The following is an 18,100-nucleotide window of genomic DNA, read 5'->3' on the forward strand; positions in this document are numbered from 1 at the left end:
AGTGTCCCTCCATCCTTGGATTATTCTGGGAATACATCTGACCTAGGCTGTGCACAGACTGGCAAAGCCTGGATGGTACTCTGGGTTTTGTTCCTTCCTATTCTACGCTTGAGGCAAGGCTGCCCTGACAGGTGCTTAGGTTAAGTCTCCTGAGAAGAGAAATGGAGACAGGTGAAGCTGCTCGTCCCAGCAGAGGGGAGAGCTAAGCTTTCTAGGATCTTTCAGGACGTTTTTGATAGCGCAGTGGGTCCTGGCCCTAGAACAAGGACAGAGAGGAGAGTGAAGAGGAGAGGGCTCAGTGGTGACTGACAGCAGGTGTGGAAGTGACCTGCCCAGACCGGAGACACTTGGAAAAAGGCAGTGTCTCCGCCACCCTCCTCCATCCTGCCATCTGTGCAGTGCCTCTTCATCCTGTCCCCTCCCCGCCTTCGAGGGGCTCCGGAGCCTGCGGGCCTCCTCCTAGCCCGGCGGCCACAGGTCCCCAGCCCCGCCCAGCCCCGCCCCGGGGCTCTGGGCTCTACACAGAGCTCCACCAAGCCCCGGCGCCGAGGTCCCGGCGGCAGGAAGGATGGCCAAGGTCCGGGAACTGGAGGAAGCCTTCGTGCAGGAGCAGCCTTCGCCCCAACTTCCCTCGGAGATTGCGGAGGAGTGCTGCGCGCAGCTGCTTAGCAAGGGTTTACTGGTCTACCCTGAGGATAGTGCCTACCTGGTGGCCCCGGCAGCCACGGACGCCCCTGGCAGCGGTGAGAAAGGCAAAGACTCCGGGCTGCAGGTGGGAGTTAAATCAGGTGAGTGCTCAGTTCGCTCGGGCTGAGGTGCCCAGGCTGAGTCCTAAGGACGTCCAACAATAAAGAAACACATTCCGAATACACATATAAGTAGGGTGCTGTGTCGGAACCATTTTATTTCACCAGGAAAAATGTTAACGGAAACACTGTTAACTCGGAGGGCTTTGCTCAACTCCTGCCTGGCTCCTCGGGGTGCCCCGACTCAACAGCGCAAAGCAGGTAGACGCGGAGGCCACTGTACTGATTGCACGTTCCCTTGTTCTTTGTCACTATTTAAACTCCCCCTCAGAAATGCATTTAAGCAACGGTAACTTTTCCTCCGAAGAAGAGGATGCGGACCCTCAGGAGAGCAAGACCAAAGCAGCTGACCCACAGCTCTCTCAGAAGAGGAGCATCACACAGATCATGAAGGACAAGAAGAAGCAGACTCAGCTCACCCTGCAGTGGTAAGCTGGCCCTGGCGCGCACACCTGCTACCCTCCGTCCACCAGCTGGTGTCTCTAGGACCCTGGCTTTCCCCAATTTGCTTCTCCCTAAAAACTTGCGTAAGTTTACAAGATCCACGAGAAATCCATCTATTTTTCCTTTCTCTGCCTATTCGCACAAAGAGACATGTTCTGACCCTGATTGGGGGGGAAAAAAACCGAGACTGAATCAATGGGCTTTACACACGTAAACCGTGATGAATTTTTCTGAGATTATTTGCTTAACATAAACCGTGTTTCTTTGATATTTTTATGCTCTTGAGACATGATCCCTCTGAATAACAAGAATTGGAAGGGTCTTAACTCTACTTTAATCCGTAGGAGGGCAGGTAGTGTCAGTCAGAAAATAGGTGGATTGAGTGAGAAGTGAAAAATGGAAAAATCAGCTATGCTATCATGATTAAATAATTTTCAATTTTTACAGTATACCATATACATGATTTGCTAATGGTAAAACACCACAAATTGAATTTTGCCCCAAATCTTTTAAAACTGAGAGATAACCAGTGAGTCTTCTACATACTAAGAGCATTTTGTAACAGTTGTCTGAAAGGAAGAGACATCTAAAGTAAGAATGTGTCATTAAGGACCCTTGCATGATGCGAAAATTAGGGGCACAAATTCTCCCCCAATTCCAAGCAATAAATAAATGGTTACTTATTTCCTGGTTATCTATCTATGTATCTATGTATCTATCAATCATCTATCTATCTATTTATCTATTTATCATCTATTGTCTAAGGGTTAGAAAAAAAACCCAGAATCTATAAATGCTAGAAGACTTTATTTTGTTTATTTAAACATTAGTTTCTAACTTTTATATCTTGAAGTTCTTAAACTGTTTGCTTGAGCTTTTTCTTCCAACATCTGAATATGAAACAAATATTCCTGTAAAGTTACATTTTGGTTGTTGAAGTTCGGTGTCGTGATTACTAGCAGGAAATATCCCAGAGCCATAAATAGTTGAGAAATTATCTGGAATATTTAGGAAACAATTACTGTCCAACAGGACAATTGGAAAAATGTTTGATTTAAAGGATTTTTTGAATGATCACTCCCAGGTTTTCAGTTCAAATTGAGTGATTAGAAACAGTATTGAGTTTGTCTAAAATTCATATCATAGAGGTGCCTAGCTTAATTCAGTATTTCGAAGACAAAACACTAAATATAAAACAACTACCCAAATGAATGGATTGTTGCTAGTATGGTCCTATCTTTAAGATGCAAGTTTTAAATAGCTATTCCTCATAAGAATGTTCATGTTTTGAATACTATAAAGCACATTTTTAATATTCCCAATCTTCTAAAAATGAGTGTTATACATTTCTTAAAACATCAAATTACTTGAATTTTAAGAAATTTCTGAGGCTGTAGAATTGTCTTGGGAGTGTTAAAAATTAGAACTGAAAATCAAAATAAAAATATGGCTTATTAACTTCAACTTTTATTGTTAGCTATTCAATATTAGGTAGGCAGCTTTATTTGTTTTGAAAGGCTACATCCTAGTTCGATTGGATTTTTTAATTAAAAAAATAACTGGTGTCTGAAACTCATGGAACAGGTCCCCTAACTTTTATTTTCTGTGCACCAAGAATGTGTTAAATATGAAATCTTGAATGATTTCACCTAATTTTAATCTGAGTAATACTGCATAGTATATTTCCTTTGTGCCATAAATAATTATGTTTTATTAAACCTGAAAATAGTAATATGTACATTTTAGCCAAAGTAATTTATCAAACACTGAAAAAACTGGGAATAGAATCTAGAAGCTTTGGTTTCTAGATTATCATTCATATATTTGTAGCACAAATATATTTATTACATTACATTTAGTTGAAATTAAATCAAAATCCTACCAGATTTTCAAAGTGTATATATTTACATCTATACTACAGAGTTGAGATTGTACATGTTATGCTTGGAGACTTCTCTAGAGATAGGTGGTCTCAGTTTTATCAGATGATTTAGAGGACCATAATTTTAATTACAGTAAAAGGGTGTAAGAGTGGAAGCAGATCACAATCACTTCAACTTCAGTGAAGGGAGTTTACCCTGGTGTCTTTCCCTAGCAAATACAGTACCATGTTTTTGTTCAGTAGTTTATGGGTGAAAGTAAGAATACACGGACAGTCCTTTCAAATCGAGAATGTTCTTTTAAAAAAAATATTATCTTTAATTTCACCATTCATAGTCCTAGATCAAATAAATTGTAAGCTACTGAAGAGTGAAGATTTGCAAAAAAGTAAAGACCTGATATTTGCAGTGGGGGTGTGGGGGGGCAGTTTCTACTTTGACATTACGTTGTAATTGTCCTAACAGGTGTTTGTTATAGATCTTGCTCTTCTAAAACTAATCCTTGTGTTTTGTTTGTGTTCATGTCATTGCACGTATGTGCCTGCTTACAACACAAACATATCAGAGCTTCTCTGGGTCAGGAGTCTAGACAGGTCCCCTCGGCACTAAGTTCACAGTCTTACCAGACAGAAACCAGGAAATCAGTTGATGCTGAAATTTTACAGATCTTTTTGTTGCTGTTTCTCTAATCCAGTTAGTTTTTTGAGAGAATTTATTCCCTGAGTCGTAGAACTGGAGCTCTCAGCTCCTAGAGATTACCTGCCACTCCCGTGGAGGTGGCCCTCTTCAGAAACTGTCATTTGTTTCTCCACAGCTGAAGAGAGTGTCGGCTGCTGCTTTGGATTTTCCTTCTTCTGACTTTCAGACATTGTTTCTAGGGCTTGCCAAGTGAAGTGGCTCCTCAATGGAATTTCCTTTTTTAAAGAAATCAATTGATACTTATACATAATGCTTATAACATTTTTGTTTTTTTCTTTTTTATTATTGAATATTTTTAATTTTTTTACATATATATTTATGTTATTACACATATATACAATAAACTACCCACAGCAAGAAAAACCATGATACAATCATGATACATTCTTTTTTTTTTTTTTTTTGGTTTTTTGAGACAGGATTTCTCTGTGAAGCCTTGGCTGTCCTGGACTCATATTGTAGACCAGGCTAGCCTCAAACTCACAGAGGTCCACTTGTCTCTGCCTCCCGAGTGCTGGCTCATGTTACATTCTTAGTGTTAAATTTTGTAACTTTTTAAAGTTTGGTGTTATATTTTGATTATGTAAACACTGGATAGTGACAACAGTGTAAGGAATATATCCATTACCATAAACTGATGTGATTTTTTACAGAAAGTACATCCTCTTTTCATTTTGAGATATATAGCTCATAATTTTTGGTTGTTTTCATATCATGGTATTATATTATTTAAACAACATCCCAAAGAAAGAAAGCCCATTTGTGTCTATTTTAAAAATGAGCATTAGTATATATAAAAATTAAATATTCTGAAAAAGCAAAAATATTAGATTTATATTACATATAATTAACATAAAATAATATTTTAATAATTATGACCAGTTCAAATTAAATTGTTGACAAGATTCACATGAAGAAAAAAACGTACTGCTTTGAAGTATTACAATAAATAAATAAATAAAAGTGAGCACTAAGTCGCTGAGGGGGCAGGGAGGCAGTGGTGAAAAGGTTTGACCTAACTCTTGGCCTCTTCTCTCAGGCTTGAAGACAATTACATAGTGTGTGAAGGAGTGTGCCTCCCGCGGTGCATTCTTTATGCTCACTACTTGGATTTCTGCAGGAAGGAGAAACTGGAGCCAGCTTGTGCGGCCACCTTCGGAAAGGTATGTGACATACATTGGCCACACTGCCATAACAACTAGCACGCTGGGGTAGACAATGTGTAACCAAATTCATCCGACTGGGTTCTCTTAGAGAGTGTGAAGCCACTTGCCTTGTAAGCATAGATGGAGTTCCTTAGTGTTTGTTTGGAAATGTTGTGTGTTTACATCTTGATTTTTAAGTAAAAAAAAAAAATCACACAATACTAGCTATCAGATCTACTGTGAGCTCAAGGCAAACTCCGTAAAACAGTAGCGTGTTCCTGCGTTCAAGAGAATGCGTAAGCTATGTTGGAGAGTAAAAGTAAATGAAGGTGAACCCGTAAATGCAGGCTTTCATTATTATTAATATAGTCCAAACATTTGAGGTGTGTCAAATGTCATTCTGTCACTTAAGTGGTTGTCCTAATGTTTGTTTCAGTTTGAATATGTTCATGCCACAGAGCTAACATGTTTTTATAATGAGATTGGTTACACTTCTTGCATTTAGTATTTCTATCATTAGGAAAGGAATCTATGAATGTAGATGGCTTATGATGTATGTTGATATCATTTTGAGAACCAGGAAACAATATTAGTTTCTTGGTAACACCTTCATCTATGAAACCCCCTTCAGTCATCTGTTGTCTGGCAATCTTAGGGTATCTTTGCAGAGGTAGAGGAAGTTTGAGTCTCAGCATTAGGCCTCCAAAGTCCAAATCCAAACTGGTAGAAAACTTACTATACAGAAAATGAGTGCTAAGGCCCAGCTCCTTAGGTTTTCTGGGAGGGGAAAGAGGCAGGTGATTATTTGTAGGTATATGGCAGGACTTCTCTGTACACCCCAGGCTGACCTTAAACTCATGATGTAGCTCAGGTTGGCTTTGAACTTGAGATCCTTCTGCTCAGCCTGTTGAGTGTTGCAAGTATAGGCATATGTCTTTACATCCAGCTTCCCGCTTTAAAAGCCCACTTTAAAAGGGGACCAACTCCCATACATATAAAATAAAATAATATAAAAAGTAGTTTAGTTATTTTGGAAACATGAGCATGGTACTCGAGGGGCCTAGGATCTAGCCTTGCCTGCGATTAGCTTATTTTGGCTGATAAATAGGCTCCCCAAGGCTTAGCACACCCTCTGAAGCTGGACGAGACAGCTTCTGATGTCCACTAGCACCACCATTTTTTTTCTGAGTCTACCCAATGGTGATAATCACTAAGTGGGACTCATAGAGCACCTTGAACATCCAAGAAAACTAGAAGTAAAAAATCTATTAACTTTTCCATGGAGCTCTCTTAAGATCCAAGGATCCTTTCAGAATGATGGTGGATATTTAATGTGGGTAAAACTCTGCGTGGAATTATTATAGAGAAATCGAAACGGTCCTCCTTTGTGCATAAACAAAGCGACCATGGTAATTGATGTATTTCCTATCAATACACGTATATTACTTTCCTGTAGCTTAAGTGTGTTCCTTTTTAGTATACCATTTGCCTTATTGAATTAGTAGGATATGAGTGCTTTGCATTAGAACTATACACATTCTAAAGCCTGTCTTTCTTTGTAGACAATTCGCCAAAAATTTCCCCTCCTAACAACACGAAGACTTGGAACGAGAGGGCATTCAAAGTAAGAGCAGAACAATACGTTTCTCCTTTGTACTTGTAGACATGAGATAACTCTTGTCTTATCAGTGAATGGGACCAGGTATTTTCCTCTTAAGGGAGTAGATGCTCACTAGCTATAAGAACTAAGGAAATGATTGAGGTACATATTAGAATAAGGTTCAGGAATGCAAATTTTATAAAGACCTTTCATAACATCTATCACGCTTCCTCCCGACATACGTTAAGTGGCTAGTTTTGTTAAAGTCACCAGTGTCATGAACAAAGATGTGTGGGAAAACATTTAATAATCTATAAGACTGACAACATCCTCTTAAGGACAAGGGCAATAACTTGCTTGCTTCAAGTTCTTCCTCAACTTTTCTCAGCCAGATGATCATTTCTGTCATTTAATATCCAAATGGCATGCAAATTCCTGCTTGATCATCTCTCATGCTAGATGTAAACATGCCATAAGCTGTATGCATCTCTCCTCTTGGCTTTTCTTTTATAACTCTCTGTAGATCCCCGTTAACTCATGCTCACCAGTGATTCCTCGGTCCCCTTTTCCATCTTCTAACAGAATCAGACCATTCACACCGAAATAAAACATCAGGTTGGACCTGTCGCACCTTTCACCACGTTTTTTGTTTTTCTTCTCTTTGCTGTTCCTTGAAAGACCATTCACCGCTCCTACCGCTAGGCACATCACTCTGCCAGAGCGCTTCTGTATCTGGGGAAAACCCAAATAGTTTGTTTCTACCCTTACTCATTTTCTTGGCTACTTCCTAGCTCTTGCTCCTCCTGACAGCCTCCTCTTCACCACTGAACCATGACCTGTGGCTTCTCAAGACCATTCCCAGCTTCCTCCCGTTGGTCTAGTTTGCAGGCTGTCTTCTGAATTCCAGTGCAGTGCTGACCCGTAATGCAGCCTCATACTAGTTGAAATTTTTTTCTGGCAACCAAATCAAAAGGATAAAAAGCAACAAGTGAAATTAATTTAAATAAAGTTTTATTTAACCCATTACACAAAAATTATTTCAGTATATAATCTGTATAAAAATTTGAGAAGAAGCCAAGCATGGTAGCACACACCTTTAATCCCAGCACTCGGGAGGCAGAGGCAGGTGGATCACTGTGAGTTCGAGGCCAGCCTGGTCTACAAAGTGAGTCCAGGACAGCCAAGGCTACACAGAGAAACCCTGTCTCAATAAATAAATAAATAAATAAATAAATAAATAAATAAATAAAAATTGAGAAGATATTTCATTTGTTTTGCTCATATTGAGTTTTTAAAATTCTGCATACATTTTGCACATCTCTATTCAAAGCTAGTCATAATTCAAGTGTTTCCTACCTATACATGTCTAATGGCCGCCTTTCACTGGCCAGCTCTGGTCACTTGCAAAAAAATTAAATCCTGCTTTTTGTATTCTCCTAGAGTCGATTTTCCTCATTCTCACTTCCATAGTGCCACCTCGACTCTCTAGTCATTTGATCCAATGTTTCCACACTTGAGACGCCAACTTCTTACAGAGTCACCTATCTTCCATGCTCAGAAACTTTCATAGGCTCACGATTACAACTCTTTAAAAAATAAAAGCATCTGTTTATTTATCTCTTTGTTCTCTGTCTCTGTCTCTCTCTCCCTCTGGGTGTGTGTGTGTGTGTGTGTGTGTGTGTGTGTGTGTGTGTGTGTGTGTGTGTGTGCATGTATGTGTGTGCATGTGTACAGATGTAGAGGTCAGAGTCAATGTTCGGGACTCAAACGTCTACTTCTAACATGTGGGTTCCAGGGATCGAACTCAGTTTGTCTGTCTTGGCAGCAAGCACCTTAACCATCTAAATTTTCTCACTGTTTCACAATTTCTACTCTTAAAGACAACTTCTTACCTTGACAGAAGTCTCATATGACTTAGTCCCAGCCTATTTTCCTATCTTATGTTTCACTTCTCAGTTATTGGTACATAGCGTCATTTGTCCCTAAGTCATCACCTCAGAACCTTTTGAATCACCCCGGAGTGTCTCTTCTGTGTTAGTTTCCCCTGTTGAGGATACTCTCACCCTGTGTGTATTTTGAAATCTTAGCCACTTAAAGGCATGAGTCTTGAAGCTTCTCTTTTGAGTACTCTCCAGTTTTGTTGCTTTGTGTAGGTTCTCTGTACTCTCATGGCTGTTTGTTAGCATCTACTTCAGTGTGATTTCTTTCCTAAGCTCCTTCCTAAGCAGAACTTTCTAGAACAGATCACATTTAGTCTTTTCTGTTATCTAACACATCATTATCTATCAACACTTACTTTTCTGATTTTAACTAATTTAAAAATACTGTAGCCCGTGATAGAATAAAATACCACACTGGGAAAAGAAAAAAAATGATTTTTTCATCTAAGCAAGTCAGCTTTATGCCAAATGTGGCCCAGTTGAGTTTGATGATTTCTAAAGTACTGTATTGTATAAGTGGGGGTGAGATCAGACAGTATTTGAAGTAGAAAGATAGGGCCGAAGAGGCAAAACAACACAAGCTATCCTCTTGATGGGACCTACAAGAGGGTGGGTGGGCAGGCTGCAGAGAAAGTCAATTAATCGCAGAAGGAGCCTTTAGGATTAGGAATGAACCATTAACTGTGCCCATTGTGACACAGCCACACTCCAGTTCGTACGTTGATATAGCAACATTTGGTGACTTCTGGCCACTTATTTGATAATTAAGAGCTATAGACATGCTCAAGGCACACTGACTTGAATTTTTTCTGCCTTATTGGTAGACCATTTGCTTTTTATGATATGGCTATCACCCTTTTGGGTATTTTTATATTGTAGGTAGAAATAATGTGCATTGTGTAAACTAAATAGGTTGAAAGATACAGCAAGGTACACCATGGACATGGTAATGCTTTGATGTAATTATTTTTAACCCATTCCTGGTTTTGTTCCTGAAAGATATTCTCAGACTTTATTTTGAAAGATTGTACATCTAAGACAGCATGCCTAATGGTGGGAACATGAGTTAAACCCGGACAAATTGGGGTGAGTTCTGTGCTTCCATATGTAGCTGTTCAACAATGCACTGGTCACTCAGCCTTTACCAGGAAAGTGGGTGCGTGATACTTTATCCTATTGGTTTGAGAATGAAATAACATACAAATAATATTAATGGAAAATCAACTATGCTTTAATTCTTATAAAAGAGAGAATTGTGACTGAAGGCATCAAAAATCAGCAGTGCAATATAAAGTTATTTTTTATTGAATTGTACACTGATGCATATATACATTTTCATTAGGTCTAATCGGTCCAATAATGATACAATATAGGAATTACTTGGTTTTATAAATAAGGAAACTGTAGTCAGAATGTTATTGACTTGCTGAAGGCCACAGGGAAGAATCCACTAATAACGCTGGAATTATACCGAGGTTCACCTGACTCTAAAGTTTACACTTTAACAAGTAGTAAAAGTAAGAAAACTTACTTGTTTCTAACATCAGTCATATTAACAAAACAATTACTTTATTAAACTTCTTATTATCTTTTTGTGTGTGTTTTTTGGTTCTTTGGTTTTTTGAGACAATGTTTCTCTGTATAGCTTTGACTGTCCTGGACTCACTTTGTAGACCAGTCTGGTCTCAAACTTGCAGAGATCCACTTGGCTCTACTTCCTAACTATAGGCATGCGCCACCACATCTGACTATCTTTATCTTTTTAATTTAAGTTTTTACTAATTTTGTGCTGCTCTAACAGTTCTTAAGATTCATTACTATTACATTATTTCTCAAAGACAGTATTTCATTAATTCTCAATCACTAATTTTAGTGTTATATATTTTTATATGAAAGCAAATTTACACTACCAATCAACTCTTAGCCTACTAATTTTAACCCATGCATCCTGTAGGCAAATACTTTATCTTTCAACCATTACTTCTTCTGGGTGTTTAGTATTTCATAGATTTAAATTTTATAAAAAATTTTATGTCTATAATATTATGGACAATTGAGACAGAAAAATAAATGGACTGATCTTATTTTGAAAAATCAGTAAATCATGCCTCTTTGCAGAATTTCAAGCCATTTTATTGTAATGTTAGGTAAATGTTCAATTTTGCTATATTTTTAAAGAATAACCAATTTCTAAATATTTCATTTGGGACTTTCAGATGGAATTGCTGCCAGGTGATGGCTGTCCTAAATAGCTATTTTGTGTTCTGGACAGGAAATGGGTACCACGGTTCCTGAAACCTACTTCAGATGTATTTGGGGGTTGATGGAGCAAAGTCTCTATCCACTTCACAGAAATACATGGAATCTACAGGCTGGGAAACAGTCATCTATGTGACCAGGAATAGTAAAGTGATAACAAATCAAGTGAACTCCATTTCTGTTTTTTAAGCCTTATTTTCCCAGCCTCAGTAACATACTCTGCATCTAAGTAGGCACCAAGACAAAAACTGAGTTTATCTTCATCTTTCTTCTCCTCCTCTCTTTGATAACAAAGGAATACATAGATCTGTAGTTTCCTGAACATTTTTTAATTTACATTTTAGAAAAATGAAATTATATGGGTATCACAGAATAAAATTCATCCATATTTCATGATTATGGGTATTTTGGGGACAATCAATGCGTTCAATTGGAATTGAGGTAGAAAGCATTGTTTGAAAGAACTTTAGGGGCATAAAGAATTCTAAGATAGGTTATCTGCTGTCAAAGGTCTTTCACTATTAATACTAATTAATAAGCATTAGATTTACAGTCTCAGCGGTGGCTAACCTTTGGGGTTGCAAACTGAACAAAAAGAGCCTGTATGCGTCTTTGGTGGAATAGATTAACAAAAGGAGGCCATAGGTGAGCTCTTTAATAGATACCATGCACAGGGCGAGCTGTTTGAATCAAAGTTACATTTTAATTTCTGGTAGACTTTGATCAACCAAATCTTGGTTTTCAGACATGATGGGCAAAAGCTATTATCTTATTTATTAGCGGTGATTTAGTGGGTTAATAAAAACTGATATGACAGCTGCTCTTATCACAGCAAGTTATTGCAAGCCCTGAGCAGCTTAACCCCATCATTTTCCTTATCAGTTATCATATGTGTAGTGTAAACATCAGGTCTACTAGCTCAGTGGGAACATATGTTTCAGGAATTCTATATAGGAACCGGTGAGGGAAAGAAGAAATGTAAGCATACGTGTATGCTGATCAGCTGATGAAGAAAAGTGCTAGACACATATGAATGTGCTGGCCGTGAAAAGGAAACATAATAATTTTACTTAGTCTGCTAAGAATCTGTTATAGTTATATTGTGAAACCATGAATTAATCATTCCTGTGTGACTTACAAATGAGATCAGCCACTTGACATAAAGCATAAAGTGATGAATAGACACAATTTTGTTAGAAAATTAGACAAACTTTACGACAAACTTTTTTTTTCCTAGAGAGCATAGCTAACCATAGTCAGAATTTTAATGGTATTTACAAAATGTCTCTTTTAGTAAAATGAGTGTAATCATACATATAGTGTTAAAGAACCATGAATTGTTAGAAGGCCCATAAAACATGCAGCAGACAGAGATACATAAGTTAGAGCAGTGAAGTAAATTTCACTCTTATTTACTACCATGCATTAGCATAAGTTATTTTGTTGTTATATTTCTGGGAACATTTCCTAGAAAAAAATTTGTTTTAGAAAAGTCTACTAATGACAAAATGGTGCTGTAAAGTGTTACAGCGGAGATGAAGACCCCCACAAACACCCTGCATGAACCCACCCCTCCCAGTTTTACGGGGTTTATGTTTAACTCTGAGAAGACACAGGCGGGCGTGCTCTATCTCTCCTCCTTTCTCAGAGACACTAAATCATCACTAAGGTGATAACAGGTGCCTCGTTAAACCAAAAGAAAGCTTAAGGGGAAAAGATTGTTTTGTTTGCTCCCGAAGAAGCTAAGTACGAAACACGCTGAAGCTTCGCAGTGGACGGAGTAAAATCCTGAGGCTTGCACCGTCACCAGCTTCCTGTCTAAACTTGCTGACCTCATGCCTGTCCTGTAAAATCTTTAAACATTCAACTTTGGCTTTGCCTAAGTGTTTTATTGGTAATTTTATGGAAATCGACAGCGTCAGGTGTTTACTAAAGAAAAAAAAATGGGTTCACGTTAATGTTTTATTGGTTTTCAAATCCGTAGGACACAACGATTTATAAACATTTGAGGATTTCTGGAAATCTTAGTGCTTAAGCCATGGACAGAGATACTAATGATTACAGGGATAAGGCTACAATGGGACAAACAGCCAAGAATGGAATTCAGTGGACAGAGAGATTAGTTTTACCTCAGAGCCTAGGCAGCGTCCCACAATCACAATATGTCTCAGAGTTGACTAAGAAAGGATGCCATCTCAGGAAGGAAGAAAGACATTCATTCCCAGCCGAGAACGCAACAAGACAATGGTTGGAGCCAGCTCAAGCTCTTTATGGAGATGAAGTAATCCCAGCAGGAACAGATGAGTTTACAAAGAGCTTTCGACTGGGTGAACGGAGTCAGCAGGTTTCCATACACCACGCGAGATAAAATATTTTCATCTCTGCCAAATTTTACATTATGCTGATAACACTTACATAGGTGATTATATCTGCTTGACCTTAATTGGCCAGGTATTTCTATAGTTTCTTTCATGATATATTGTTAGTTTTAAAGCCTTTTAAAAAATATATCCAATTATTCAACCAGTTTATTACTCCCTGTTACAGAAAGCTTGCAATCAAGAAGGCTTTATTTACATGTGGCAGGTCAAATAGGCAACATCCTAGTCAATGCTGCAGGTCTCAGGGATTCACGCTGATTGCTTGTGCTACTCCAACTCAGGATGACTTTCAGACAGAGTGCGCACGAGTGCACATGTACTCAAACTATATTCCACCCAAGAGTTCCCAATTGTGAATAAACCTGAGATACAAAATTAGTTTTAATCTTCTGCATTTTTTGGGGGGGGGGGAATGAAGGCCACATGCGCTGTTGACATAGAAACTATAGCCTTCAGTTTTGTCTTCAAACCCATAAGGCTGTTAAATAACCTTTAAATAAACCACAGGGTGGGGAAGATGGCACACTGGGTAAAAGCATTTGCCACGCAAGCCTGACATTTGAGCTTGGTTTCTAGAACTCAAGGTAGAAGGAGAGCACTGACTCCTCAAAAGTTGTCCTTCTGATCTCAACACTAGGCACTCACAGCTTTACCACATATCACACACACACACACACACACACACACACACACACACACACACACACGCGCGCGCGCACACACACGCACACACACACACACACACACACACACATTCATACATCATGTGCCTCCCTCAGAATGATAAATAAATATATAAAAATTAACATAAAACGCAGTTTTTCCAGCTTTGTTATGAAGCTGGGATAATATTCTACGTGTAGACTGTGGGTACGTGCAATCATACATGCACAAGTGCAATCATACATGCACAAGTGCAATCATACATGCACAAGTGCAATTATACATGCACAAATTCTCTACATTACTAGGGACTCAAGAACTGGCAACAGATGCCTGCTGTCTGGGTTGATACGTCAGTCACATCTGAACCCATGACTAAAGTGCATGAAAGCTCGACCTTGAACTCCAGTAGAAACAAAATCTTCCATTTGTGAACTTTCCTGCTCTTCGTGGTTGCAGTGGTAATAAAGAATAAACAACAGAGCCATTTTCTGAAAAAGAGGCGCTTCTAAGTGTATGTGGAAACAATCTTAAATGTGATGTGTAAGATAAAGAAATACAAATCCATCTTGAAGGAGGTCGCAATTTAAAACAAATGCAACTGTCAGCAGTTTTAAAACCTGGAACTATATGCCCCGGCCCGGCACTGATCAGTGTGGTCACTGCAGCAGGACGCGCAGGCACCTAGGCCAGGAACTGGGCTGAAGAGCTGGTCTTACTTTCCATGTCTGTTTTGTTCGTCGCCATTCTGACAATTGTACCAACAGCCAGACACGGAAGATGTGCTTTGATGTTTGTGGCACTCACGGGTACCTCTTTGACTTATCCTGTTGCCTGTTACCTGTGAAGGCAATGTAGTCCTTTATAGACTGAGTGGGAAACCGTTTTGCCATGGGATAGATTAACTTTATTAGAGGTTGAAAAACAAGTTAAGAGATGAGAAACAAGAAGATAGGAGGAGTTTGTCAATGTTTGAAGCGATGTTTAGCATATCTTGTTTTAGTAAGTAGTTAAAGAGTAGTTGTTTAAACTGTAAAGTCTGGAGAGCAAATAGTAAACTTTGTAAAAAAAAAAAAAAGATAACCATGAAGTTATGACACTTTTCCATTTACAAAGATTCTCTTGTCTTTGGGCACCCCTAATTTATTTTTTCTAAAGCAGGGGCATTGTACTGGTATCTTAGTTCTAAAGTCTTAAAAAGGAAGCATTACTACTTATTTTAAACTCCCAATCTCATAATACTAATTCTACTACTACATCCAACCAAATAAATATAAATCTGCTAGTTTACTCATAGTTTAAGAACTGACATTATGTTTATTATTTATTATTCACTGTTTGACAATTTCTGTTACTGTATTTTCTTTGAGCAGGTCTTTATTAATTCAACTTTTTTCTTTTACCATAGACATGCAGAATGAGCTTAATATTTCTGAGCTTTCATGCCTTTCCTATTTCTTCCTCTCCCTTCTTGTTTTAATACACTTAGAGATCCTCTTGCATCACGCAACATAGTACAAGTTTTGATGTCTATAAAAGAGGGCAGTTATGGAAGTCTTCCGTTCAGGTTAATAGGCTACCATTTTCCTTTTACCCAAATTGAGAGCTTAAGTTTTCTCAGCCTTCTATATTTACAAGCTATCACTCTTGCTGTTTTTCAAATATAACACCATTTAAATACATATATGCACATACATGTGTTTATACACACATCCACGTATGTATGTATGTATGTATGTATGTGTGTGTGTGTGTATGTTTTAAAACCACTCTCTAACTCAAGTGACCTTGAGTTGATAGAATCAGCTTTGCTGCCACAGGCCTTCTGTTTGGAGGTTCTGATCCCGATGTCATCAGGAAGGCCATGGCCTGAGTGAGTGCTTCTATCCAAAGTTGCATCTTTCCCCTAGGGCCCAGGACCCTGACAGTCCTCATCTAAACAGTCTTTTCCCCATGAGCTTTGGGAACTTGCTCCCAATCATCCACAGGAAGCCATCTTACCCCACCTGTGCATATGACCCTAGGTTGAAGAGTGGTATGGGAAGCTAGTGAATGGTGGAAGGATCTGGAATGTGCAGTACCCCTCCCCCACTTCGAACAAAGCAAGAGCTGATAAGTGGTGTAAGGGTGGTTTTTCCTCCACCACCATTCCCTGACCCAGGCTTCCGTGATTCTAAGAGACCCAAGGTCTGTTTGCTAGGTGATTACAGGTGTGCACTATAAATATAATAGCTCAGGAATATCTTATATAATAATTCATTTATTGGATTTATATTTTTAAGTATTTTGACATTATCTAAACTGTCTCTATGTACTTCTCTTCTAGGCCATGGAATTATTTATGTGTAGAACTTAAGTATAGTATAGAACTTAAGTATAGTAACACCAAGTCCCCCTTTTCTCAAATTGCTGATGGCATAAGAATGTCTTGCACTGTCTGTCTGTCTGCCATTGCTCTATCCACTTCAAATTTACATGGTAATGCCAAAACGTGACATTTTAAAACATAGTCCATCTAAAGACTCATTTTTTTTAGTTTCATTCCCTTCATGATCTTAGATGCATGATCTTAGATGCCATGGGAAAGCATGGCAGGACGGTGGGCAGTGGCACTTCTCGGGGAAGGCCTTCTGTGGGTGGCAGTGCTCACTGGGGTAGCTCAGGCATCCCTAAGTTTCCTTTACCTTTCACTAACCCAAAAATGGTTCCTGTCTTGCTGTAGGTATCATTACTATGGGATTGGCATCAAAGAGAGCAGTGCCTATTACCACTCGGTTTATTCTGGAAAGGGCCTGACAAGGTAGAGTGATCATGTACTTGAGATACATGTCTGCATTTCTTTCAGTGTGAATGATATCTATTCAGTGAAATGACTTTGCGATTTTGCTTATTTTGAAAATGCTTTCTTCTAGTCACCAAACCTGCTGTCAGCTTAATGTGAACACTGTCATGATACATAGTCTAGATTATTTGCTAAATTATATATTTTTAAAACTTAATGAGAAAGTTATGGTGAACTAAGTGTCCCCAAGAAAGGAGGAGGAGCATCTAAGGCAGCAGAAGCGCCTTTAAGTTTGCACTTACTCAGGGGCTGGGGAAGACAGCCCAAGGGTTAAGAGCAATTGTTGTTCTTTCAGAGGACGCAATTTCTCTAACTACCAACCATCCAAAACGCTAGTTCAGAGGCTCCACTGCTGTTTTCTGGCCTCCACGGCACACAGACACACATGCAGCCCAAACAGCCATACACATAGCATAAAAAGAAATACACCTTCTAAACATTCTCATTTACTCATAAGGGTCAGTCTGTTTTCAGGCTGAATTAAAAAAAAATAAAGTAAAATATGTGATATTTTTAAAGCGACAATTGTTTTTTAAAATCTGTGCGTTTGATTAATATTCTAGCAACACACAAATCTTATTATAATAATTGCGAAGCACTGAATCCTTAAGTACTATCTTACTTATTAAGACAGTAAGGTATGAGTGGCGCATTTGGGTCTCTGTGGCAGAAAACCATGTTACTTTAAAGAGCATATTGTTTTAAGTTGCCATTAACTGTCAGGGGCAGGATATTAATACATAAAGTTATAGTTGACAAGACCAGTGGGTACCAGTGTAATTAAAATGGCACCCGAGATTTCCTCACAGTGTGGTTACTGAGAATTACTTAGAGCTCTTAAAAGAAGAAATCATTTTAATAGTAAAATATCTTAGGGAAAACGAGTCATTCAAGTTGTGCTAAGATTTATTCAGGTATTACAGTAACAGGTTACTAGTAAATACCCACAATAGAATGTAAACATAGTCTGGATACATACAAACCTCTAGATAAAGTGTTTTTATTTACTTCAAATCTTATTTGACTTCTTGAGATATCGTTTATTTTTAATTTCCTTCCCCAAACCATTTTATAGACATCTGAGCAGCAATGATGTTATGAAACAGACTACATTTAATGTCCTCTGTGTTTTCTTGTTGTAATTACATTTTCTTTCAAACTAACGGAAAGTGTATGATTTTTAAGGTTTTCGGGAAGCAAACTGAAGAACGAGGTAAGAATGCTTCTCCTCTCTGTCTCACATCTGCTATGTGTCTTGGAAACTCAGAAAGTTTTGTTATTTATATAGAAATAAATATTATTTATTGGGAGCAACAGGAAAGCAAGGACTCCAAATGCAGTTAAGTCAGACTTGGAGTATGAATATTCTCTTGGATCTGCTCAATAGCTTCCGGTCCACTTGGGGGCAGGGATAATTTTTAGTGATTTAATACCACATGCT

General features: G+C 38.5%; 1 protein-coding gene across 1 annotated transcript in view; it reads left to right on the top strand.

Annotated features, from left to right (window-relative positions):
- Window positions 1-568: 568 nt before the first annotated feature.
- Window positions 569-18,100, top strand: part of RFX6 (regulatory factor X6) — a gene marked incomplete at its 5' end in the record, with an annotated part of 50,585 nt that continues 33,053 nt past the window's right edge. The window contains 6 exons of the mRNA XM_084777723.1: window positions 569-788; window positions 1,078-1,234; window positions 4,869-4,992; window positions 6,537-6,598; window positions 16,540-16,617; window positions 17,845-17,872. Coding sequence (XP_084633849.1) covers window positions 569-788; window positions 1,078-1,234; window positions 4,869-4,992; window positions 6,537-6,598; window positions 16,540-16,617; window positions 17,845-17,872 — 669 coding nt within the window. The remainder of the gene's footprint in view (window positions 789-1,077; window positions 1,235-4,868; window positions 4,993-6,536; window positions 6,599-16,539; window positions 16,618-17,844; window positions 17,873-18,100) is intronic.

The sequence above is a fragment of the Acomys minous genome (genome assembly GCF_964271855.1).
Source record: "Acomys minous genome assembly, chromosome: 3".
Taxonomy (NCBI): domain Eukaryota; kingdom Metazoa; phylum Chordata; class Mammalia; order Rodentia; family Muridae; genus Acomys; species Acomys minous.